The sequence below is a fragment of the Misgurnus anguillicaudatus genome, chromosome 10 (assembly GCF_027580225.2).
Source record: "Misgurnus anguillicaudatus chromosome 10, ASM2758022v2, whole genome shotgun sequence".
NCBI classification, from domain to species: domain Eukaryota; kingdom Metazoa; phylum Chordata; class Actinopteri; order Cypriniformes; family Cobitidae; genus Misgurnus; species Misgurnus anguillicaudatus.
In genome coordinates this window covers 20,304,554-20,331,798 of record NC_073346.2, presented here as the reverse complement: position 1 = coordinate 20,331,798, position 27,245 = coordinate 20,304,554, and the positions used below count along the sequence as shown (strand labels likewise).

At 36.8% G+C, this 27,245-nt stretch overlaps 1 protein-coding gene across 1 annotated transcript; it reads left to right on the top strand.

The window, feature by feature from the left end:
* The first annotated feature begins 968 nt into the window (after positions 1-968).
* cgna (cingulin a) lies at positions 969-27,245 on the top strand. Its single transcript, XM_073872085.1, has 21 exons — positions 969-1,144; positions 9,755-10,033; positions 10,373-11,045; positions 11,522-11,622; positions 12,055-12,124; positions 14,353-14,477; positions 14,645-14,777; positions 16,230-16,442; positions 16,628-16,776; positions 18,431-18,551; positions 18,728-18,940; positions 19,036-19,257; positions 20,593-20,841; positions 20,932-21,102; positions 21,189-21,350; positions 21,520-21,609; positions 21,699-21,782; positions 21,923-22,041; positions 24,333-24,447; positions 24,530-24,687; positions 25,618-27,245. The coding sequence occupies exons 2-21, from the start codon at positions 9,756-9,758 to the stop codon at positions 25,757-25,759; spliced, it is 3,588 nt and encodes a 1,195-aa protein (XP_073728186.1). The 5' UTR covers positions 969-1,144; position 9,755; the 3' UTR covers positions 25,760-27,245.

Genomic DNA, 27,245 nt, shown 5'->3' with positions numbered 1-27,245 from the left:
TGTCTCCATCTAGTGGCTGATTGACAAAACATAACCCTGTTAACATTTACAGCCTTATTTACGCGTAAATAAATCAGTGGAAAATTCATGACATAAAAATGTAGAATTCGAATTAAACAAAATTGTGATATTGGTTAGTAGCCTAATTTTCCGAGGTTTGATTACACATCATTTCTAATAAATTAATAGCTTTATAATAACAATATATAAAGTGTATATAATTTGGTACACTTTATAAAATGTCATAACACTGGGGCCCCTCTGGCTCATCTCACACCCCCATACCCCATCCCCCAGTTTAAGATCTATTGGTTAGAATGATATTGGCGTTCTTATTAGCTACAAAGGGCAAGTGTTCAGCTTATCTTATCCAGCTGCTTATTATAAAATGCTGTAAATAATGCAATTACACAGTATGTAATGCCGAACTCTCCACACGTGACCTCCTGGCTGTTACCACGGTGATGAGTAAAGGGACATTGCCAATTTCTAAACTTGACAATAATAAAGCTTATGGTTTCATTTTTTTATTCATGATAGTTCGTTTATTAAAAACAAATAGCCTACAGTGAAAACTTTTAATCAGCTAGTAAAACTATTTAACTTTAAATTTTACGAGAAATAGGCTAAACATAATTTTAGGATTTCCGAATTTTACATTTATTATTTTAAAACTAAACGAGCCTCTAATAGTGCATTTTGCTTGTGCAAGAATATTTGTAACATGCACAAAGTTATATTTCATGATCCATAACTTTGAAAACTAGCCATAGTCACTTTAGCTCAAATCAACTTAGGTCACTCAGGAATACCAAACACTTACCAAAGAGACAAACAAATTCCAGATTTAATTGTGATTGACATGCAACCGTACCAATGGTCGAAACAGAAACAGTTTCAAGCGTTCCACCCACGACGCCACTATCAGCCAATGAGATTATTCCTCACAAAGAGACTGGGCGGGGCATGTGGTATCGGTCTGAAAGGTAACAGGTTGTCTTTAGCAAGTGTTTCCCCTGGGGCACATTACTGTAGTTAGGTCTGTCATTTTAAGACACTTTGTATAACATCAGTTTTCATGAAGAAAAGCCACAAGAGCAAAGGAAGAGTAGAGTGAAACATAAAATTTGCCTTAAAATATCAGGTACGTTAAATCTTATTTTCTTTTCGCTGTAACTGTTAGTCGCTAAGTCTGTTAGCATATGTAGAAATTGATGCTAAGTTGTTTGTCGCGCGCGAGATGAATTTCAAATCATTTTTGAGCTCAACTTTTCTTCATTGCGTGTAACGCTTCTGTCAATTGCTTCGAGGTCTGTGTTTTGTCTCATTTTAAGTGGCCTTCTCAAAAGATGGATTAATGTCTCTTTAACGGATTATTGTCCGGCCAAGGTAATGTGATAAACATTGTTTTTTTTTCTCTGTGAAACTGAGCGCTTCGCCTCGAGAGATTTAATACGTTTCGTGCGTAGCGCAGGTGCATGGACAGGTGAACACCTGCGCTTTTCGCTATAGGAACTTATGAGATAAGTCTTGACGTGGCAAACAACTTTTTTTCTGTGCTGTGATGATCTAAAGTCCGCTAAGAACTTTTAAGTATTGTGTTAAAATAGCTAAACTTCCATTCAAATGAATAGGCAACATAAAGCGTCAGAGTGTCATGAGCTGTCAGCTTGAAGTACCAGGTACGACAGTCTGTCAAACGTTTCAGAGTAACTAACGTTATAGATAACTTTTTAGTTTTTAAGCGTTTATGTATATATAATTTTTTCAGTTTAAAGCTAAAGTGTTGTTGTTCAGGGGTTAATATAAACGTCAGGATCTTTAGTGATTTGAAGCGTGACTCATTGCGGAAGAATTTCATAGAGCCAGCTTGTGCTTTGTCCCAACACAAATTCTTTACAATACTACTGTAGGTTCTCAGTCTTTATATGGGTTTTAAATTACTTACCAATTTTATAGACTGAAAAGCAATTTAAGTAGTCACAAATGGAGATACAGTGAAATCCAGACATTTTGTTCTACCATCGGCATCAGTTTTACACTGGCATTATGGACATCTGACAGTGACAACTAAGTGCTGCTGAGCCATAGACAAACATAACACAGTATTTGTGTTAACTCTATCATTGCTGACTTGTCTTTAATCCATTAGTGTGATTTACAGCTCAGAAGCAATTCACTGTACAGTTTATGCCTTTATCCAGTAGTAAAACAGAACCATGTGGATATGTGGGCTTCTGAAGTGCATGGCTGTATGATCTTGTGTTTAGCAACACTGAAACCTGTTTTAGTCATGCCAGTGAAGTTCATTAGAGAGAGAGAAGATATTCTTGTTTGTCTTGAAATCAGAAGACAGACTGAAATTTAGAAAGGAGGGGGCAAAAACGTTATTGAAAAAGAAGAGTGGGATTTTGGCAGGAAACAAGGAATGCCAACGGGAGTTAAGCACTAGTGGAACACAGTGAAGGGATAACGGACTTAAAAATATGATGAAAGCTTATGGTAGGCCAGGCATTCATCAGTAGGCTACTTTTCACAACAACAACTAGACTCTTTTTTTTTTAGAGAAATATGTAATCTTTGTTTCGCTCCTTTGTCAGGTAAACTACCCCAAAACTAATTTCAGGAACTGGTTAATTCCTTATTTCTAGATTAATGAAAAAATTAATCAGAGTTTCCGTTTTAAGGTTATAGTGGTTTTGCATACTTTACACCAACCAATGGTTCACATTATAAGTGCTGCAGACATATCCACCTGTTTCTTGACGTAAATGTGACGTAAACAATAAATACAATAATTGTTTAAAAACAAGTAATAATATGCTGATAAAAATATGCTGATTTAGCTGATTTATACTATATATTATTACAAAAATGCGATTACAGTACAGAATATATACGACATAATCTGCTTATATAATGTTTGTAATAGTTCATAATGTGTTTGCGCATACTCTTGTTATGTTTTAAATGAAAAAGCAAATACTTAAAAAATTAAGCAAATAATTTCATAAGCTCATTTCTCCACCTAGTGCGTAAGAAGCGATGTAATAATATTTTCATAAAAGAAAACAATACTCAATACATGTAGTAGTTTAATATGTTTATTATGGTTTTTTCAAATAACTTACAATGTGTTGAATGAAAAAGATACTGCTGTGCTGACTGTGTCTGACCGCGTGATGCTCGACGTGCCGTCGCCATAAACAAGTCCATTAAAAATTGCAGTTTAAAAAAACCTCACACCAAAGGGACAGTTGTGGCATTTTAAACCAGCCACTAAGAAGTTAAAAACACAAAGTCTTAGTAAATTCCATGTACAAACACTCGACTGACTTTCCCATTGTAAAGATACTGGTATGTCTCTGTGCTTTTATATTTGCGCGTTGAAGACCCGTCACCTCCGATCAACAACACAAAATGATTGAATATATCTTCATATATCAAGCCACTTCTTAATTTCATCCTCACACTGATTCATACATGGCAGGTGTAGTAGATATTAACTGTTTAAATCATGTTTTATGCGTGCTCCCACTACACTGTTTTCTATCGGCTGGCTATTGAACTGGAAGTCTCGCACTATACGTCACATCACTTACTTCCGCGTTTGAGAGAAAGGTGGATAAATTGAGAGATCAGCTGTGTTGAACTTATTGACTTTGACAATGCAAGGCATGATTATACCCTCTAATTCAGTTCTGAAGAATTTCTGACATAAAATTGCATTATTTTGTGTAATTAGTTTTTAAGTGCGCTTTCTTTAAGACAAATTGCAAAAATTGCCTATGTATTATTAGTATATAAATACAGTGGTTCTGAGAAAGACATGGAGAGCTTGTTTTATACTTTCATCCAACATTGTTATGATAAAGCTTTGAATGTTTGTGTTTGCAGAATACTAGGTGACACATGGCAATGTTAAGTTTTTAGTTTAAACAGAATAGTCAGTGTGTCAGCTGTCATTGCTTCAGAAAGTGGAAAAATAAAGTTTAGGTTTTTTTTTACTGTTGATCATTTAGAATTCACATATGTGTACAATTAAAGATGTGGTCTGCTGTGCTGAATTTTTTCCAATAACGTTTCCTTTGTGTATGTTATTACCCCTGAACTGGCAAAACTTAGTGATTGACAAGCTAAGGTGTCTTATTGATAGTGGAAAATACATTATAAGGCCATTTTGTAGAGTATTGCTTTTTTAGTTTAAAAGTTTTGATTGTCTTAATATATCAGAATCACATATTACTATTATTATCTTTTTTTATGGCACAGAAGCTTGTACCTGTCCTGGACTATATAAATCAATTTTGTTCATTCTCTGATATCAGTGAGGTAAAGAAAGAACGAATGATAGAGAGAGCAGTGTTCTCTGCATAGCTGCCCTTGTTTTCTGCCCCATTTCACTGTAATAATGGAAAAAGGGTCCTCTTTCTCCCTCTCCGTCCAACTCGCAGACTCCCTCCATTCAGCATATCTGATAATGCAGTGCAGAAAGTCTAAATGGTGCTTCTGTTTGCTTGGTCACTGACACACTGACAGAGAAAATAGATTAGTTCAGACCATGACTGAATTTAGGCTGTTTAATTGACCAGAAGATTGTTAACCATTGATGGTCATGGTAAGACAACAGAATACTATTACTATGGAGAAAATAGTGTGAATGGTTTTCTTTGTAATAGGGACCATGTCTTTGCCTTGTTGTGTTTGTCACTTGTTTACATACAGAGTAGTTTAAAATAGTATGTTCCGTTCCAGTATTTTGAGCCATACATGACATTGTTTATATGGTGCTTATGTATGTTTTGGACAGTGGAAAAAAGGCCTTGAAGGATCAGCTGCACAGAACACTTCATAAGACTAATGACTAGAAAATGTTTCTACTTATTTCAATTTCAGTTTACAGTAGGGATGCATGATTATGACAAAAAATATCATAATTGACAATTATTCACATTGATTTTGTAATTGCGATGATTATTATTACTGTTATTGCCAATTAATAGATTTTACATTGAAGAAATGTTTAAAATGTTTTATAACTTTTTGTGAAGCAGCTGCCTGGTAAATTCTAAACATCCAAAACTAAATAATATAATGTAAATCACAAATAATTATGGGAGTAATGTTGTAAGTAAAATATATAAAATGAATGTATAAATAACACGTCAACTTGGACTGGGTGATATATAGGAGGAGATTGTCATGTGCACCTCATCAGTAGTTGGGTTTCCATCCAAACGTAATGCAAATCTTTTCAAAATTTTCAAAATGCATCAAGTTGTTTGAGCGAATGACATTGGTATTGGGTAATCTAGTAACCAACAGTGAACAAAACTTTATGTGTGGAAAATGAAGACAGGACTTCATTTAGTCACAATGGGGCAATTTATTAATGCGTTTGCCGGGCAGCTTGTAATTGAAGAGTTTCGTTGCAAAACGAGATAACCACCGTTTTTTTAATTGTTCAGAAATCTTGTTTTTTGGTTGTGCATTCCAATTAATTTCAATTCAACTGCAGTTGGTTTGTTTTGATTTAAACCTTCATAACTTAAAAAAAAAACAGCTAAGTAACACCATAAAACAAAATAATAATGACATAACATAATAATAAACATGTTTTGACAAAAATGTAAAAAATGGATTTATCTCGTTTTGCAACGAAACTCTTAAATTGCAAAACTGAATGCTGTGCACAGAAGAAGGAATGCAGAATTTTTATGAAGGCACTAGCAGCAAGGACATTGCGATGACGTCGAGTCCCATATATGGTGAAGACAACTCCAGCGGAAACAGCTAGACGGTCAGTCCCGTGGGTTTAATGTTTGCTATGTCAGAATTTATTGGGCAAATGCGTTTTTCATCTCCCATTTTTTGCATTTACTCTTTTTTGCATAAATCAAAAACCACCTCAAGCAAGCGTAAAACATTTTGCGAATCCAGGGATTTTTAATCGAAATTTGCCGTTTCCATTCGCTTTCGATGCAATACTTAAAAATGCGCATAAAATCATGGTGATGGAAACATGGCTAGTAAAGCTGGTAAATCGCTATCAACTGTCTTCGATAAAGTCGCATTCACTACACAGAGCAGTATAGTTCACTGACAAGCTAGGCAAAATCGCAGGCAATTCTTCCGCGATAATGAATGCGAAATTCCCCTGATTGTCAGTGAATTACGGCTTTGTGTAGTAAATGCCACTCTATTTGAAAACAGGTCATGGCGATTTACTACTAATTACAGAACCGTCTTTACTAATGAGATGCGCATGACAATCCCCTCCGATATATCACCCCAACTTATCAATTTTAAAATCTCTGATTCACCACTGTATTTGGTGCCCAAACATACTGCCGAAACAGAAATGACAGAAATGAGCACAAATAGACAGCTGTAATTGAGGCTTTTGGTGATTATGTAAGACCCGTAATTGTAATCCCGATTAGTATTTCGATTGCAGCCCTAGTTTACAATATAAAAAAACCTTAAGAAATGAGGACTAGTCACAAAATTTTGTTTAGAGAAGTTTGATCAGAGGTCTCTATAATAGCCAATCAGAAAGACAATCAGTAGCATCATTTACTACCAATATAAAGCTTGGAATAGCCAGAACATTTTCTAATCTCAGATTGTGTTTATCTGAAATATGATACTCCTATTTAAATATCATACGTCTGTGGTTTTACAAATGTGGTTTTCAGTTCTGTGTGCAGTTATTTAAAGTGCCCTTTTACTAGTTTTCAAAACACAATGCCTTTATATTATAGTAAAGAATGAAACTCAAGATACTCATCTAGGTCTGTGCTATAGTACAAACTGGTTTCCACACAGAAATTGTTTTCCGTATTTATATGACCTCAGGATCATTTTTATAAGATGGCCGCATACCTGCTGCTATCTACAAAGCCAGTCAGTAGCTTTTACAATCCTTTATGGAGTTCAAAGTCTGTCACCTGTGCTTTAAACTCCACCTGTCCAAGTGTGAGAGTATAGAAATGACAAAAATCCCAGTGAAACCACAGTGAACACATGATGAATGAATCTGTTTGAAGCACCTGTGACTTTCCATCACTACTTGAATCCCTCCATCACCACTTGAATCCCTCCATCACCACTTGACTCCCTACATCACATCTGGGACCTCAACGCTTCTTAATCCGATCTCATTTTAACCTCATTCAACAATCATTCTTTCCAAAAATTGAATGACAAAATATAATGAGCCCCTTTATTGCATCCCTAATGTAATACAGGCATGAAGGCACCTTACTTTATTCGACATGTAGTAAATACATGCTTTAATAACTGCTTTATGTTCTTACAATCTTAATATAGTGACAGTTTGTTTTAAGTAAACCTTTGGTTATATTAATAATGACATGAAGACTTTCTGATTATTGTGAACCTGAAATACTCAGTTAGTCTTTTCCTATAGTTTTTTAGAAGAATGAGCTAGTTTTTAGTGTGTTTTATTACACTGGTTCTTGATACTGTATCTTGCTGTCTCGCTCATATACACACACATACGGGAAGGCTTTACAGACTGCTGATAGGGATTACATTACAAAGTATGTGGTGTGTTGCTATGTTGTCACTTACTGACACGAAAAATACAGAAAGAGAAAGCAATAAAGGTGCGTCTTTTTATTTGGTATGAGAGAACAGGAATGATGATTGCTTTGTATTTATGTCACTAAGCTTTGACAAAGGTGATGTCCTAATCTTTTCCCTATGCTTGAGTCATTGTCTCTTTCATTTCTGGTTCAGCTGTCATCATGATTTATCTCCGATGATGTTCACTACACTGTAATTGTGATGTCTTAAAATGCTCTTTGTTCCCTTGTCACACCCTTCATTCTTTAATTCATACACTTTCATTCCATCACACCACACACCTTTATTTTTCTCCTCTATTGCATCACAAGTGTGGAGGTTCCTTGAGGAGAGATCGGTTAGAGATGAGTACAAAACTACATGTAGGGCTGTACCTAATCACATGTTTTTAAAGCAGGATGACTAGTAGAAACACAGATCATTGCGGTACAACAACAGGAACTAACTTAACATTAAAAGGTTGTATCTAGATTTACAAATGTCAATAAAGTTGACCGATTGGCCTAGTCAAAATGGAAAAAAAATACCGTCTTTGTTGTTATTGTTGTGTGTGTTAATGAATAATGAAGGACATTGGATCTCATGTGCCAAGAATCACAGCATTGAGTGAGATTTGTTACTTGATGGTCTCCATGTTTATGAATTAAAGGAGTACTTGATTCTGATTTCACTTTTTTTAACTACAGTTAATGTGTAATGTTGCTGTTTGAGCATAAACAACATCTGCAAAGTAACAACGCTCAAAGTTCAATGCAACGGCAGATATTTGCTTTAACAGAAAACGCTTCTAAAAAATACCGCAAACAGCTAGATTGCCTTCAACTGAGTCTGGGTTAGTGACATCACAAACCCCAAAATTACACAAACCCTGCCCCCAGGATCACGCAACATGTTGGGCTGCATTTTATGTTGTAGTAAGGATGTAAACAATAAACAGCGCTGTTTGGTTACGCTAGCCAGTTAGCTATGCTAATTCATACTTATCTGACAAATGCCTACGAACACATGCAAACTTATTTTTAATCCCAAAAGTGCACTTCAAATGTTGCCTTTTGTGTAAATTATTCTTTGATTACAACTTTTATGTACGTTAGTGTTTAGTACTTGCATGCTTCTATAGCAGTGGTGACCAACCCTGATCCTGGAGATCTACTTTCCTGCAGAGTTCACCTCCAACCCCAAACACACCTGAACCTGTTAATCAAGCTGTTCACAGCAACCTGAAAATTAGAGGCAGGTGTGCTGAACCAGGCTTTGCTCTAAAGCAGTGGTTCTCAACTCCATTTCCCCCCTCCACTGGACATTTTAGATGTCTCCATATATAAAACACCTGATTTTGTTATTGTGTCAAGTAAGGAAACGTTTCAAACATCCTGAAAGGAGCCTGATGAGTGGAAATCCGGTGTTTCTTATAAGGAGACATCTAAAACATTCTGGGAAGGGGGGACCCGAGGACTGGAGTTGAGAACCACTGCTCTAAAGTATGCAGGAGGGTAGATCTCCAGGAACAGGGTTGATGACCACTGTTCTATAGCCACAGGCTGTAGTAAAGCACCTGTTGTAGTAAAGCCATGGTTTGTTTTCATAATAGGACATAGTTCTGGTGGTGACACATATTTGGCTACACTCATAGTGATCACCATAGATTTGCAGTTTGCAATCAACTAAATAATACCTACAAAGGTGTAAAGGACTCGTTATAGTTGTGCGTAGATCCTACGGCGTAGCCGCGACGGCATAGGTTAAGCATAGTTTTTTGTCGTCCACGTTGACGTGCAAACGCACGCGCAGATCACTGGTAGGCAGTATCCACGCGTGGCTCAAATTAATCATAAAAATATTGATGGCACTGTTTCCGATACACCGGCACATGCAACTAGCCATAATGGTAAGGGGTGTGACATGTACAGACAACATGTGAAAGGTGGTTAACGAATCACAACACACTGGGCCACAACTGCCCCCATTGAATTCCCCATGAATTCCAGCAGTCAGTTTATTAAAATATTAAGATGATGTTTTCTAAAGCACCTCCTAACAATGGTTCCATCGTTAGATCTTCAAAAAGAGACAAATAATGTTGCATATGTGTGTGATGATTGTTATTTTGTTTCTCTTTCTCCTGAACTCATGTTGGATCCAGAATGTCTGCTCCTGTCTCGGGTAGGAAGACTCCAGTGGACCATGGTGTTCAGATTCGCTTTATAAATGACCTGCATGATACCGGAGGAGGAGGGGGAGGGACCGGGAGCGGACAGCCTCGAAAAGATGGTCCAAAAAAGTCCTCTTCCCGCTATGGAGTGGCCGTTAGGGTGCAGGGAATCGGTGGACAGCCCTATGTTGTGCTGAAAGAGGGAGAAAAAGGAGATTCTTATGGAGTGCAGTTGAGAACCCAACCACCTGCCTACAACAGCCTGCCCAGGTAATGTTTGCCCTTTTTTAAGGCCATTATTAAGATAAATCCTGGGCTGTCTTTTGCATGATTAGTGCTGTTGTTGATTTCTTATGTTATAAAAGTATTTCTTAAATGTATATGAAAGTCACATTGGAGCTGCCTACTTATGGCCGTTTCACACGGTACGCGGAAAGCGGCGAAATCCGCAAACGTCTCCTATTGAAAAATAACTAAACACTCGCAGTGGCTGCGTACCATGTGAAACGCCAATAATTTTTTGGAATTGTAGACACCCTCTATGTTGCATAAAGTTATATTCAATCCCAAAATGTATATAAAAATATTTTGTTCTTTTACTTATGTTAGGAGGAGAGAAGATGGAGTAATCCAGGGCCCTTATTTCTCATCTGGAGAGAACGCCAACTTGCGTAGGGCTCATTCTCACGGATCCCTGTTGGAAAGAGAAAGCAGCAGTGATGACTTCACAGATCAGCTTCGCCGTCCCCTAGGAGATGGACGCTCCGGTAGCTACGGTAACCTGGATGGAGGTATTGGTGTGGGATCAGAGAGGGAGCCTCCTAGAGAAAGGATGGAAAGAAATCAGTGGGGTGGTTCCTACCAGACAGGGCTGAATGGCACTTTGGGTAGAGGAAGAGGAGGAGGCAGTCACTACACATCAGCAGAATCTGTTGAAATATCCCAATACAGTGAGCAATATCAAAGCCAATCAGTTCCCAGTTCCAACCGTCAGACTCCTGTCACCAGATTCATCAATAAGTTTGAAGGGGGCCCAACCACACAAGCAGATAACACTGGAGTCACCGCTACGGGGCGCTATCCTGGCATGAATGGCGAAGACAGACCTTCCTCAACCTTGCCATCACATTCATCTTTTATTCCGAACAAATATACCTCACCACCCTCTTCCTCGTCTGGTTCAGCCTACAGCAGTGTGGGGCGGAGCTCCGGGTCAGTTGCCAAGGTCACTGCTGTAACTTCATCAGCCAATCAGTGGCCCACTTCAGTTGATTCAATTGATGTGAGTAATTAAAGAAATGAGCCGTGTATGTATCACTTGCATTATTTGAAAGTATGCATTCGTTGTTTGGTGAATACTCTGTAGTTTGTAAAATTGTGTTTTGCTGTCAACCTTTTGGAACAGTTTTTGCATCACAAGCCCATCTATGATACCTTAACATGCTAGATTGGTTTTAGAAGACTAGATGTTTTGGAAGATGCAAGTATGTATATTAGGTGGAATCTGAGTAGGTTACAGTTAGGTTAATCATAAACCTGATACTCGGTTAACTGACACCAACAAGCTAAATCAAGCCAAATGACATTCAATGCACGACAGAAGAGAATGAAGTGCATACTCGTATTACTACTCAGACCGATTCATTGGTACTTCTTAGATTGTCTAAGAAATATTACTTTGAGAGTTTTTTTCACATCCGTTGTGTGTGCCGTGTTAATGTTTAATGAGCTTTGTATCTTATCTTCATGTGCTTTTAGGTAACCCCTGACCTCCTGCTGGACCAGGGTCAAAGTTCAGGGTCAGAATTCTCAACTGAAGATCAAATACAGCAGATAATCTACGATGTTCTGCGTCAAGGGTAAACCAACAAAACAGATGATATTTTTCCCATATAAAAAGTGTCTGCATGATTGAAACCTTTACTTTTGTAGTTTAACAACATATGAACTGTGAAATACTGTCTTTTATCATTTAAATTAATTTTCTTTATTTTAATATTAAAACACTTTGCACTTCTCTCCTGACGCTATCAACTCGTAGTCAGACATTAAAACCAGAACTTCTGTATTGCTCATCAGTTTTATGTCAATAACCAGAAAACCATTAAAATGACATTCATAACTTTATTTACATAACGTTTACATTATGCATTTGGCAGACGCTTTTATCTACAGCAGCATATTGTGCATTCAAACATTTTAATCATTATGTGTGTTTTTTGGGGGGATCAAGTTGAGCTAAAGGAACACCATATAAATTACTAATATTACTGTATATATCTATCTTTCAGGAGTACAGAGGGAGATGCTGCCATTAAGCGTAGAGTTCGAGTCATCTGCAGTAAGATTCAAGGACTGAAGGTAATGCATGTTTGTTAAATGAAACACTTTGAGGCAAGACATCTATTTTTATTCATTTCGATTCACTGAAGTGACACAAATCAAATATATTTATATTTAGATGTTTAGCAAACACTTTTATGCAAAGAGACTTACAACAGTGAGGGAAACAACAATGTAGTTTATCTTAAGATGGCAATAACATAAGTGTACGTACTTGTATTGCTATCCACATAATGTACCCAACCCAAAACTCAGTTAATGCCTTTCTGCCTTTACCACCAGTATGACTTTTACCCACCCTTAGCTTGATGCTGAACCTCAGTTTCCAAAGCATTTTAGGTGAACTGAACCATGAATGACTATGCACTGGAAAACAAAAAACAGACACAAGGTTTTTTGACATTTTTGATATAGGCACCATCTATTTGTTTATTTTAGAATGCATATAACTGAACCAAATTAAATATATATTATATTATATATATATATTGTGAGCTACAAAGATAAATTTGACCCTACTGTTGTCTGGTTTTATTGCTGATTTTGAATACTATTGAGTTATTTGGCAGTCTTTACTCATTCAGATAGGAACTGGGGTGATTTAGTGCAGTTGTAAGGTTGGCACTCTGTTGTATTTTCTGGCATCTGTCAAATTGGCATTACATTAATGGCTTTTTAGATGCTGGCATCTTTTGCTAAACTGTAATGAATTGGCAGCAGATCCCACCTCACTTAAATCACCAATTTCGAGTAAGTGGAATTTACGAGTTCGCCTCACTGACAATAAAGAGGGACTGCTAATATGCGTGAGTGGCGTGCTGTCCCGGGGCGAAGGTTCCGAGCTCGGGAAATACCCCCCGAGTTCGGAACGTTCGTCCCTTGACCGGGGAAGGAGCCCCGGGCCTGGGGCGTGCCCTGACCCGGGTTATCCCCGGTGCTGAGCTAAATGTACGTAGTGAGGCGAAGGGGTGGAGGTGGGTTTGCAATAATGTCCCAGAGAATTGAGGGTAAGGACTCTATGATTATTTATAGAGCTGGTACTAAGTTGTTGTGTTGATTAGTGATTGATAACCAGCCGTGTTCATTGCTTAATCATCGAGAGCCAGCCGTGTTCATTGAGAGCCAGCCAAGTTCATTGATTAGTGATTAAGAGCCAGCCATGTTCATTGATTAATGATTGAAGGCCAGCTGAGTTCATTGTCTGATCAGCTCCTCCCAAACCTTGTTTATATAAAACATCATTAAGCGTTTGCCTTCCTTGTCAGCTACCCACAAGAACACCAACACACACATTAAATAATATTTAACAATTAATTTATTATGAGCATAGATACATTCACATATGTTAAGCAGTTAGCAGTCAAATATAAAAACGCATTTACAAATTCTGCCTGAGCAACAATTTCTTTACGATTATAAAATAACATAAAGTTGCAAAAAACACTAAACAAGACTAATCTAGAAATAAACTTGAGTCTGTCATTTAACTGTACAGTAATGTCTGCGTCTGATGTGAAAGGCGCATTATTTTCTATCTGTTGGGTGGGTTAACTTTAGTATAATTACTCAGACATAGAAAGAAAAGCTATAGGAATGATGGATGTGTTTGACTTCTGCAGCATGGATGAGTTTCAGAGCACCTGAGCTTAACATATGCAAGTCCAAACGTTTGCTGATTTATCACATTTTCTTTTTAGATTTTAGTACATTTGAGTACTGCATTCTGTGCTGTATATTGGCAAAACATTTAATTGTGTATAGGATTCTAAATAGGTTTTTAATGAACGTGATTTGTATTTTTATTTATTTTTTGATATATTTATGCTTTTGGTTTTCTTTATTTACTTTGCCACATAATAATTATGGGTCTATTTTGTCTATTTTTCTCTAAGCAATTACTTCAAATTATGATCTTTATGCAAGATTAAATCTTCAAGCCTGTTGTGTGTCAATAAGGTTAGCAAACCACTAATGACTAGTCTGTTGCTTAGATGCTATCATGGGGGTAGACGTGGATTATAGTGGCTTGGGCTAATTGGAGCATAATCTGGTAATACCGTGTTTACATAGAAAACCTGTTTTGCACACTCTGCATTAGTGGTTGTTCTGTTAGCCATTGACAGTTTAAACATGCAGTATGACCGTCAACAATTATTGTATCATAAAGTAGTCTGTGCAGGGAATTTATTCTTTTTCAAACATGCAGAAGTTACTGGTGGGATTAAAATGAGAGTTTTTTCCTCTAGGGAGCTCAGGTGAGCAGACCTGATGACTCATTAAAAGAGGAGCTTGAGAAACGTCTTGATGACAATGTCCAGCTTCAGGAACAGCTGAGCAGAAAGAGTACAGAGCTACATCAGATGCATTCAGAGTAAGACAAACACATCTTCTGCCTGCTACACATTGAGAGTTTTACTGAATAAATCTGTCTGTGAGCCAACAAAGCATCACTGATTTTTTTCATTCACATGCCAGTAGTGATATGCATGTATACGATATACATACAAGTTGTCGGCTTATGCTATATTGTGTTTCTAGACTGACTCAGTTGCGCATGGACAGAGAGTATGCAGAGTCTCATGTTAGAGAGCTGGAGGATCAGCTGGCAGGACTACAGCAGGAGCTGAGGAGAGATTCGGAAAACAGAGCTCAGGCCGACACCATGCACATGGTGATTACACAAACACACGTTACAAACAGTAGTTTACACACTGTAAATGATACTCTGTCAGATGCAGTCATAGACTTATGGACAATTATGTCAGAAAGCAAGCTATGGAAACATGTCTGGGTGCTGTCAAAATACTTCAGAATAGATCATAATTTTAAAGTACTGTATGAACTGAAGAGTGAAATGATGTCACTACCCTGGTACCCGTGTCCTAACCAGGCTTTCTGCACAACATCTGAATGTCTAATAAAAGTCTGCATTTTCTCACTAATGCCAAGTTCAGACTGCACACTGCATCACTTTACCATAGGAAGAATTGCCGACAACTTTGTCCCGGTCCCCAAGCTACATCTCACAACCAAATGCACACAATAAGTGACAAGGAAACAACGCGAAGTCACGCGTGCAAGACCGGAGTTCTCACGTGAGACTGGGATTATTATTCAAAATGGTAGCCCGCAAAAAGCTTGCAATACAAAATGCATGTGCGCTTATTGGCAGCAACAAGAAGAAAAACCAGAAAAGAAGATTATGGAGAAGGAAATAGTTGGAGACTCCTCCCCGAACTTTCATCTGCCCTGTATGTTGCTCTCTCATTGGCTGTAGGTCATTGCCAATGCTATTTTCAGTCAGAAGACATTTCACACTGCATCATTTTGAAATTTTGAGAGGCGATTCTCTCAAATCGCGTCTATAATAGTTCACACTGTTTGATTGTCACTTGTGTGAACGAGCACCAATTTGTTTGTAATTTTGGGCATTTGTCTGCGGTTTCTCAAAACCTGTCGCCAAGCCCAAATCAGGGCTAAAATTGTGCAGTCTGAACTCGGCATAATAAAACTAAGAAAGCATTCGTTGTGTTTTCAGTTTTAGTGATGATTTCCCAGCAGTTCCTTTAAAGGGGACATACCATGAAAATTTTACTTTTTCCATGTTTAAGTGCTAATATTGGGTCCGCAGTGCATTTTACAACCTAAAAAATGTGAATAAGAACAACCCAGTAACTTAGTTTTGGTAAACCATTCTCCACAAGCATGTGAAAAAGTAGGTCATTGAAATTTGGCTTCCCTGGTGATGTCAGAGGGGGATAATACCGACTCTTAATCTGCACTATCCAACCACACCACTGCCATTTAGTGCAGAGATCAGCTCATTTTCATGTTAAAGGACACACACAAAACTATAATAAATTATCTATATGATATTTTGAGCTAAAACTTCACATATGTACTCTAAGGACATCAAAGATTTATTTAACATCTTAAAAAAGGCTTGTGAAATGTCCCCTTTAATGTTTTTCTATTTGGAACTTTTTATTCTGTACCATTCAGATTTTGTCAGCTACCACTATCATGTGATTCTTGTCCATATCCAAGCAAGTGTACCAGATGGACAAAACATTTGTGTTGCTTCTCGTCATTTCAGCTGTTTAGGATTTGTTTTTGTATGCAGGAATTGATGGCAACAAGAGCTGATTTGGCCGAAGCGGCAGCACTACGTCAGAGACATGAGGACCTTCTGAGACAGAAAGAGAGAGAGCTGACCGCTCTTAAGGGGGCTCTTAAAGATGAGGTCTCCACACATGACAAGGAAATAGAGACTCTCAGAGAACAATATAGACAAGATATGGAGCGACTACGAACCAGCATGGAGCAGGTTTCACAGGTAAACTGCTTGGTGTAGTTACCATGTTGCACACATGTGAGACTGTCTTATAATCTAATTATGGGAAAGTTTGATTTCAGTAATTTATTTCACTTTACTTTTCATTTTTGACACGACCTTACTCATTCAATATTAAATATTATCAAGGATATATATCAAGGAATTTTTCTGTTTCTGTGCCTCAGTCTCAAGCATCCATTGAAGCGGAGCGTCACCGGGTGAACTCCACAGTGAGGACTCTTCAGCAGCAGTTGGAGGAGTGTAGAGATGAAGGGAACCACTGGAGAGAGCAGTTTCAATCCGGTCGAGAAGAGCTGCGAAAAACCAAACAAGAGTAAGAAGCACTAGGTGTTCATTTAAAACCCATTGGATTTGATATCTTTTGTAATTTACAGATTATTCATTTACATCTTCTGTTAATGCAGTGCATTCATGTCTCTTCTTTTCCTTTGTGCATTTTCGTGCAGTGGACAACTTGTTCAACCAAAAGCAAAGTGAGAGACTCGGAGTAACTGAGAGAAAATTGTAGTGATGTGATTACACCATTAGTTTTTATAGTTCTGAATCTTAGTCTCTAAAAGATCACAAGATGATAATTTTAACTCTTTACCCGCCATTGATGAGTTATTTCGTCAATTAAAAGAAAACATTTGCATAAAAAACGTGTTTCTGATGAATTTTTATGTTAATCTTTAATACCGTGATTATCCACTAACCCAATTTATAAACAACTGAAGCCAAAACATTTACTAATTTTAAACTTTTGTGTATGTTTGATAATCATTCCGAATCTGATCTCTTACAAAATTCCTTCACAAAAATTCAATTGTTTCAGCTTTTTGCTAAAAAAATTCTATTTTAAAGAAAAATACCCGTATTTAAAGGTGTAGCGGAGGATTTTCTAGAATTTTAGAAAAGAACCGCCTTCTCCACTTTTTTAAAAAAATGCAATTGCACAACACTCCTGATTGACAACTAGGAGGACCAATAGTCTTGATGATCGACCCGGAAAAAAGAAAATAATCCACAATACCTTTAAGAGTTTATAAGCAGAGAAGAAAAATATAGATAGGATGAAAGTTTTTTCGTTTGTTTGTTTGTTGTTTGTTTGAAAGCCGAGGGTCTGTTCTTTCATTTGATATATTTGTATGATTATAAATTTTTAGAAGAAAATTTTCCTGGAAGGCATTTTTTTAACTTTTGTGAAAATCACAAACAAAATGCTGGCGGGCTACTTTTCAAAAATGGCGACAAACGAGTTTAAGAATTGATTTGAATTTTTATTTATTTATTTAAAATGATATCTTTTATTTTGTTCAATTTCCAAACAGTAAATACTAAATAGTGTTAGAAGATTTTTTTTCGCATTTATATATAACTAAATAAACAGTATCCTGAAAAATATTTTGAGCATCAATCTGACATTGTATATAAGATCACCAACACTAAATCATACTACATCAATAACAAATGAAATTCTGATTTCTGATTGAAATTAAATTTGTATACAAATGTTTAACATTTGAAGATGACACACATTTTTTAACAAAACATTTTTCTACTACTAACCTGTATCGGAAATGCTGCCATCAGTTGAGACTATTTTTGGTCTGATAATATATTCACACCAAATCAGTTGTTCACCAACACAGATTTAAATTATTAGTAAATGCAATGACAATTTCATGGCTGCTATACACAACCAAAGCTGCCCAACAAAGTCAAAGCACAGTAACTACGCATTTGTTCAAAATCGAGTCTTGGACTTTGTGACATCTGTCTTGTAACACATGTCTCCAAGTCTCCTGGTTCAATTTTGTCCCATTTTAGAAAAACAAGTGTGTTAAATTTGCAGTGTTTGACTGGCTTGTGTTTAAGTGGCTCAAGTTTCAATGTTCACGTACAGTAGTTACTATACTTATCCTTTGGAGGGCAGTATGAGTGCATACTGGTTAACAAGCACTTTTTGTGTCATGTGTTGTTGTTAGATTACTTCAGGCTCGTCTGGAGAAAGAGGAGTTTGAGGAGGAGCTCAAAGAGGTGCAGGAGAAAGTGACCACTATGAAACAGCAAATACCAGATCCCAAACACACCCAGACACTCAGCCAGGTTCACACCTTACTGTATTACTTAAGACATCTCAAAGACTTTGTTTTCATTCCAGTCTTCTGATATTGTTATATACAACATTTGATCCCCACCCGGGTGTGCGCACGCAAATACTCGTGCAAATAATACCAGTATACACTGATACCAATGAATGACTAATGCCAATGGTTTTTCAGGAAGTTGAGCGTTGCCGTGCCGACCTGCAGAAGGCCCAAGCAGAGATGGATAAACTTAAAGAAAACCTTGATAAGAAGACAATGGAAATTGTTTTACTAAAGAAGAGCAAACAGGAGCTGGAGGCAGAGCAGAAATATGAGATTGACAGGTTGAAGGACCAATCGCGCAGAAGCAAGGAGGAACTTACAAAAGCACATGAGAGAGCCAAACAGGTACAGTACATGAAATGATCATGCTATAAACATGAGGTTTATATTATAAACTACACCACCTATTTATCTTGGTGTATTTTTTTAACACCCATCAGCTAGCTGAACCTTCATTGATGGAGGCTCTGCGCAAAGAGTTGAGTGAAGCGCAAGAGGAGGTGGAGCGACTGCGCAGTCGGCTGCTCTCAGCTGAAGAAGAGCTGCAGTCAGAGAGCAAGAAACTTGGCTCTCTTCAATCCCAATCAATAAGTTTATCGCAGGAACGCAGAGATCTTGAGGAAGAAAACTCACGCATGAAGGAAAGGATTACACGCCTGGAGGTTAGAAAGCAGACATAACTGTGTAACTGTACCCCTTGTTGACTCTCTTAAATACAACAAACATCTTTTTCTCACGGTAACAGTGAGGATACGCATCATCAGTCTTTAAATACTCAAGGCTATTGTGTTATGTTTTGCTAGTTTTTTTATTGAAATGGTGTCCTACGTATTTGACTCTACTATATGACAGTACTAACCAAAATCCCATTTTATTACAGATGTTTTAAACCCATGCCACACAATTATTGAGTCATTGATTCATAAAAATAAGGTGTTGCTCACTGTTAGAGCATTGCATTACCTGCGCAAAAGGTTGTGGGTTCAATCCTAGAAACACACATACAGATAGTGTATACATTGTAATGCACAAATGTAGATCACTTTGGATAAAAGTGTCAGATATGTAAATGGGTGATTCTAAAACTGATTCTCACAAAATCCAGACTTAAATGTGTCCAGCATCAGATTTTTTTTAAAAGCCATTGAAGGCAATTTTTTGTACATATAAGATTAAGGTCTGAACTATTTTTAGAGGATTTAAAAAATATTTCCTATAGAATTATTTACATTTTTTAGATTATCATTATAAAAAATTATCATTACCGCAACATAATATTACATTACATATATGCATTTACAAACTTCATGTTTCGGTAATGAGAACTAAAAAGTTGTCTAGGTACTATATGACAAACAAAATGTACATTTTTATCTGAAGTGAAAAAAGAAGAACTGCTTACCTGGTAGCCATCTTGAGTGTCACAGTCAATTATGTCCCTTCCAACAAGTTTTTTTTATAAAGTTAGTTTCTTGAGGGCTTAAAAAATGATTGAAAATTGTTGCGGAGGATGAGAAAATATTTCTTGGACACATTTATATTCCTTATTATTGTCTCTACATTTACCAATGATCACCAAATACAACATGTTTCTTTACAGTAAATGTTTATAGTATAACATGCACTGAAGCTTTTTATTTTTTAGAATTTTTAATTATAAATATTTCCATATCAAAGAACCCAAATCCAGTCATGGACACATTGCGGTAATGAACATTTTCATTAAAAAGTTTGAAAAGTTTGTATGATGTCATTTGAAATCATGTGCAAAATAGTACATGAAGAGATGTTTGTAACTGTATGTTCTTATTTTGATACTCTTACTTTGCATTTACTTTTTTTATCAAAATGTTTCATGACACCTCATAAGTCTAATTTGAGAATCACCCAAATGTGTGTAAATCATTCATTAAAAACCATTTGTATTCAGAATTAATGCAACAATTTTCTGAAGAATAGATTTCTAAATTATTTTTTCTGTATATTTGTCCTTTTAGTCTCAGCTCCAGGAGCGCTTGTCTCAGAGTATGGAGGTTGAACAGGAGCAGCAGGAGGAGACCAGAAAACTGAGACAGCAACTTGAGGAGTTCAGACGTGAGAACGGCAGGCTGGGCCTGGAGAGGGATGAGCTGGCTCGCAACCTGGAGGAGAGAGAGAGGGACAGAGAGGGCATGCGCAAGGAGAACACACAGCTAGATGATCAGAGAAGACAGCAGGAAAGAGCGCTAGACAAACTCAACAAAGAGGTGTGTGAGTGTGTTTACGACAAATTGCTACAAACGTGACGGTAAGAAACATTTAAAGAAACGCTTTCTCTCTCTCTGTGTGTCTTTTAGATAGAGCGCTTGTCTGCGTCCTCCCGTGAGGAGGTGCGGCTCCTTCAGGCTCAGCTGGACGAGCAGAAAGAGAAGTGGAAGAAGGAGCAGCAGGACTCTCAGAAAAACACCAAAGAGAAACTCAGTGAGCTGGAGAAAGCTCAGAGCACTATTCACTCCCTACATGAGGAGGTGTGGCGCAGACCTCCTGCATACATCTTATTATAGGTTTTATACATCATTTACATGTATTTATATGCATATTTTTGTATATGTAGTTGGCTCGTCAAAAGAAGGAGTTGTTTGCGTGTTATGAGGAGAAAGACAATATAGTTTTGGATAAAGAGCTCCTCACCAACCGTGTCAAACATCTGGAAAGTGAGTTGGAGACGCAGCGCAGCACGCATACCGACCGCTCCCGAGAGATCCGCAGCATGGAGGTGCGCCTTTCATCCTCACATCTATTTTTTATTATTTTGTAACTGCAGCCACATATTGCACAAATGTAAATGTATTGATAAATTGCTTATTTTACATTTTGGTGAGAGTTGTTGGAAAGGAATGACACTTTCTCGGATTTCATTGTGTTGCATGCGTCTCTATGTGCAGGACAAAATCAAGCATCTGGAGCTGGAGCTGGACGAGGAGAGGAGCAATGGTGAGATGCTGACAGAAAGAATCACCAGGAGCCGTGACCAGGTACTGTATAAACACATTGTAGTCGTGAATCATGAGCGATAACAGCATCTGCTAAACGCTTTGGAGAGTAACACTTGTGCTCTGTGTAGATTGAACAGCTGCGTGCAGAGCTCATGCAAGAGCGAACCTCCAAACAAGACCTGGAACTGGACAAAAATGCTCTGGAGAGACAGGTACACCACATGACCACTGAACAATACAGCATTATAATTGAGGTTTTTTTATGGAGTGATGTTTGTTTTTTGTTCTTGGCTTTGTTTAACCGCACAATGCATTCAGATGTTTCACAAAGTTTGTTTCACATCACTTTCAGATCAAAGAGTACAAGTCTCGTGTAGCAGAGATGGAGGGCCAATCGCGCTCCTCTACTGGTGTGTCTCAGCTGGAGAGCAAAATCCAGGAACTTGAGGAACGATTGCGCACAGAAGAAAGGTAAAAAGGGCCCTAATGAAATGCAGTGTAATGAGTTAAAACCATGTGAAGTTGCACAATACCAACAATGCACTAAATGATCATTTTGAAAAGCACTTTTCTTGAAATGGAAGTTTCAGCATTGCTGCATACATACATATTTATAAAAAAGTTATTTAAGTTAAAAGTTATTCTACTGAACTTCATTAAAAAAGTTTTAACCAAGCAGTTGAGTACACACATATTTCAATAGGAAGGTGAAGTAATGCACCAATATCTAAAACAAAAACACATTTAACAAATTCAAGGGCAGTTTTACAGGCAGGGCTCAAGTCTAGTCCAAGTCTAAAATGCTTGTTTAAGCTGTCTTAACTGAGAACAGCTAGCACTGATCTTCAAATTTATCAGTGCCATTGTTTTATCTCAAGATGCACAGCAATAATGTTTTTTGTAAGGGATGTTTGTAAAACCAATAAAAATATAATATAACTAAGGCCAAGTCCTGACTTAACTGAACCACCACTAAACCCTGGTTTCACAGACAAGGCTTAAGGCTCGACTTCAACTAAAACACATGTTTAAGCTGTCTCAACTGAAAATAACTTGCATGTGCAGATCTTGAAATATGCCAGTACCATTGATGTTTCTTAAAATACACACCACACTGCAAAAAAATGACATTCTTACTATTTTTGTCTTGTTTTCAGTTAAAATATCTAAAAATTCTTAAATTAAGATGCTTTTTCTTTATGACCAAAATGACCCAAGAAAATAAGTGTAGTTTTTAGACAAAATGTATCAAATTCAAGCGATTTTGTGCAGAAAACAAGCAAAAAAATCTGCCAATGGGGTAAGCAAAAAATCTTGAAAATTTTTCTTAAACGCTAAATTCAAGAAAAATTTGCTTACCCCATTGGCAGATTTTGTTTTAGTTTTACGCACAAAATCACTTAAATTTGATATTTTTGGTCTAAAAACTAGACTTATTTTCTTGGGTCGTTTCGCTTATCAAGAAAAAGCATCTTAATTTAAGAAGTGTTAGATATTTTAACTGAAAACAAGACAAAATTCTAAGATTTTTTTTCTTGAAAATCATTTTTTGCAGTGTATTTTCTTTGGTAATTTTGTTCACCAGGAAAATGCATCTTGATTTAAGAATTTTTAGATATTTGTACTAAAAACAAAACAAAAATACTAAGTAAGAAAGTCAATTTTTGCAGTGCAGTAACATATTTTCAGGCATGTTTACACTGCAAAAAATGATCTTCAAGAAAAAAATATCTTAGTATTTTTGTCTTTTTTTAGTAAAAATATCTAAAAATTCTTAAATTAAGATGCTTTTTCTTGATGAGCAAAACGATTCAAGAAAACAAGACTAGTTTTTAGACCAAAAATATTACATTTAAGTGATTTTGTGCATAAAACAAGCAAAAAAAAAAAGCCTGCCAATGGGGTAAGCAAAAAATCTTGAACATGTTTCTTAAACACGAATTTTACTTGAATTTAAAGAAAAATTTGCTTACTCCATGAATTTTTTTTCTTAAAAATATTTTTTTGCAGTGTATTAGCTACACTGCAAAAAATTACTTTCTAACTTAGTATTTTTGTCTTGTTTTCAGTAGAAATATCAAAAAATTCTTAAATCAAGATGATTTTCTTGATGAGCAAAATGACCTAAGAAAATAAGTTTAGTTTTCAGACAAAAAAATATACAATTTAGGTGAATTTGCGCTTAAAACAAGCAAAAATATCTGCCAATGGGGTGACAAAATTTAGCTTGAATTAAGTGTTTAAGAAAAAAGAAATATTATTTCAAGATTATTTTTGCTTGTTTTAAGCACAAATTCACTTAAATTTGATATTTTTTTGTCTAAAAACTAGATTATTTTTTCTTAGGTCATTTTGCTCATCAAGAAAAAGTATCTTTAATTTAAAAAATTTTAGATATGTCTACTGAAAAAAAAATTGAGACATTCATTTTTTGCAGTGTAAGCCTTGTATCTGAAACCGGGCCCAAGAGTCTCATACCCCTGGTTTGACAGACGAGGCTTAAGCCTAGTCCTAGACTGACACGTGTTTGAGCTGACTCAGCTGAAAATAACTTGGACTGACAGATCTAAAAAATAAGCTAATTTCACTGGTTTGTCTCTAGATGCACACCAGTAACGTCTTTGTCTAAGGCATGTTTATTAAAGATGCTTAAACATCTTAATTTAACTAAGGCCTAGTTTTAGCTAAACCAGACCATAATGTACTGTACCTTAGGCAAAAGACATCCTTACGTCCATTCACATACGTATGCGTTTTTACAGGGAGAAAACCACAGTGCTGTCATCACAGCGACGTCTGGAGAGGAAATTAAAGGATCTGAACATCACCTTGGATGACGAGAGACAGCAGCACATAGAGCAGAGAGACCAGCTGACTGACATTCAAAGCTCATCTCTCTGTTAATCTGTGTAGTTGTAGTGAATCTGTGTTAAACGCATGCGTCCTTCTGCAGCTGACTCTACGGGTGAAGGCTCTGAAGAGGCAGGTGGATGAAGGAGAGGCAGAGGCGGAGCGGCTTGAAGGCTTGAGGAGGAAAGCCATCAGAGATATGGAGGAGCAGCTGGAACAGAGGGAGGCGTTGCAGTCTCGAGTGACGGCGCTGGAGAATGAGCTCAAGTATGTTTGTGCTACTTTGTGTTTGTCATGCTGTTGTTTTTCAGTTAGCCCTGCAGAGGGCAGTGTGTGGCTCTAGTTTAGACTCAAATGCAAATACTTAACTACCCATTACCATTCCTGCTCTAAAAATGCCATGTGACCATGAGCTACACTGATACAGGAAACTTAAGTCATGACTATTGAATCAATGGGCTATTGTGTGGGTTTTTTGTGTAGTGCCACTCTTTCCAGATAACCTTTGATACTTTACTCAGGGCAACAGTGTCCTGCTCATGCCTTTAATCTCTTAAGGTCTTTATCTTTTAAACCTCACACATGATGACTTTCCTCAGATCAGCTAAACACACACTGCCCACTAGTGGACATGTACTGCAGAATTTCGATATGTTGATCAAATAATGCCAAACCTTCTCTTGAATATCTGCAAATTTTAGCTGCCTATTAATGCAGGTGAGTGATACAACCTGACTTACAGTTGGCATTCCAGTTCATCCCAATTTCATTCAATGGAATTCAGGCTTTGTGTGTCTTAGTCAGGTTCTTCCACTCTGTAAATAATTTCTCTGTTGACCTTGTTTTGTGGCCAAGGGCATCGTCATTCTTTAACACAACAGGCCCCTCCCTGAACTGTTGTCACAGAGTTGGCGGCAAACAATTCTCCAGAATGTCATTACCACCTAATGGCATAAAAGAATTGTTTTCACTGAAAGCCAAACCCATTCATTAGAGCTTGTTCACATACCTTTGGCCATGTAGTGTATGTTAGTGTAGAAAAAAAATATTTTTTTTAGTAGGTTACAAGGTATTTAAATTTTAAAGGAAAGAAAGTGTATATAAACTGTATTTACTCCCCAAATTAATATGTGGTTTTGTATACAAATGTATTTGAAAGTGCAGTTCCTCTACCCAAATTTCAATCTTTCACCACAGGAGGAAGGTCCAGCAGGCCCGGCAGTCCGCTCTGAACTCTTCGGTGCTGAGCTCCGAGGATGAAGATGATGATGGATTATATGATCATTCCAGCATAACCTCCATCCTTACCGAGAGCAATCTAAAAACCAGTTCTTGCTGAAGAAACAAGAGAGAAGAATTTATGGAATGGGGCGTGAATGAGTTTGATGTTGATGTGTCCATAAAAGGAAATTGGATTAACATGCAACTCTTGGACACTGTGTAACTTCAGTCCTGCTTTCAAATCAATATTTAGCAGTGAGACTTTAAGTCTTAAACCACTATGCCACGGTACTGTACCCTGACACCAGACATTTACACTGTCAGCGAGATGATGTCAGACATTTAAAGCAATAGATGCACTTTTTGAGGCAACCTCTGTGATCGGCATTATAGTAAATGTGAGAATAAGGCACCCCTTTATTTTAGAAAAGCAGACTTCTGATGTTTATATGTGCAGCATAGATTTTATTCACAAAAAATAGTTAATAGTAGAAATAGTTAATAAGGTAATGGACAACAGTGCCATGAGACTATTAGAGGTTAAAAGTCATTAGGGATAGTAAGTGAAGTAAGAAGCTTCATTTTACATTATGTGAAAGAGTAATATAGTAGAAGCGAAGGACAAAAGATTGAATTTGATCAAAAGAGATGACTGCAGCAGTCTACTGTATGTGTTTTGCAGTCTGTACTCGTATAAAAGAACAAATCTGCCTCAATTGTGTTTTACACTGTGGTAAACGCAAAGCAGGGGGGGGTTAATATATGGTTAATATTCAACAACATGCGTCTTAAAGATCAAAACTTGTATTCTAGTTTTTCCAGTTTTGAGAGTTGTACAGTATCAATAAAGGTGTTGTAATCCTTTTTAATTCTTGCTTCTCAGAATAGACGTATATTTTATTATGTTTACATAGATTTAGGGCAGGTGTGGATCCAGGTATGAGTAAATCAGCACTACATTAATGCAACACTGAAATTCATTTAACAACAATTGTGTTTTTATTTTAAAAATTGTAATGTTAATTATGATTACCGATTATGAGCTTTTTATGTAGTGTTATAAACATTGCAGAGCCATTTAAAATCAACAGCACTATAACATTCTGTCTTTATTAAATAATGAAAGCATCCATTTAAGTATGTTTAGTGGATTTTTATCTTTAAAATAACAATGAAATTAAAAATTATTTCATTTTGTGTTCTCTGTGTACCATGATCAATTTGATCTGTTGTTTTCAATGCACAATATCAAAGTAGCAGTTTATATAAAATACAGTAGCTAGAATTCGATTATTCATGTTCTGAATCAAAGTCTGTCATTTCTTGATACCAAGCTGCCTTTTTCCTCATCTGTATTTATTACTTCAATACTTTTTCTATCCACACTACAGTTCTGATTAATGTGAATTGTACAATGACACTACAGTGCCTTGTAAAATGTTTTTATTTTTCCTTTAAAGTAATACAGAATGATTTATGTACATGTATTTTGTATTTATGTATTTTTCATAGTATTTGTCGCAAACCGTGATCAACTCAATGAAAGCCTTGTATTTGTCCAGAAGCACAAGCTTTTCTATCCACAATAAATTCAGTATTTAGTA

Bases quoted from the DNA above. Each gene is read 5' to 3' on its own strand.
- cgna (XM_073872085.1), top strand. From the start codon at position 9,756: ATGTCTGCTCCTGTCTCGGGTAGGAAGACTCCAGTGGACCATGGTGTT. The intron at 18,941-19,035 runs GTACAGTACATG...AACACCCATCAG, and splicing joins CACATGAGAGAGCCAAACAG to CTAGCTGAACCTTCATTGAT. The intron at 21,783-21,922 runs GTACACCACATG...CATCACTTTCAG, and splicing joins AAAATGCTCTGGAGAGACAG to ATCAAAGAGTACAAGTCTCG.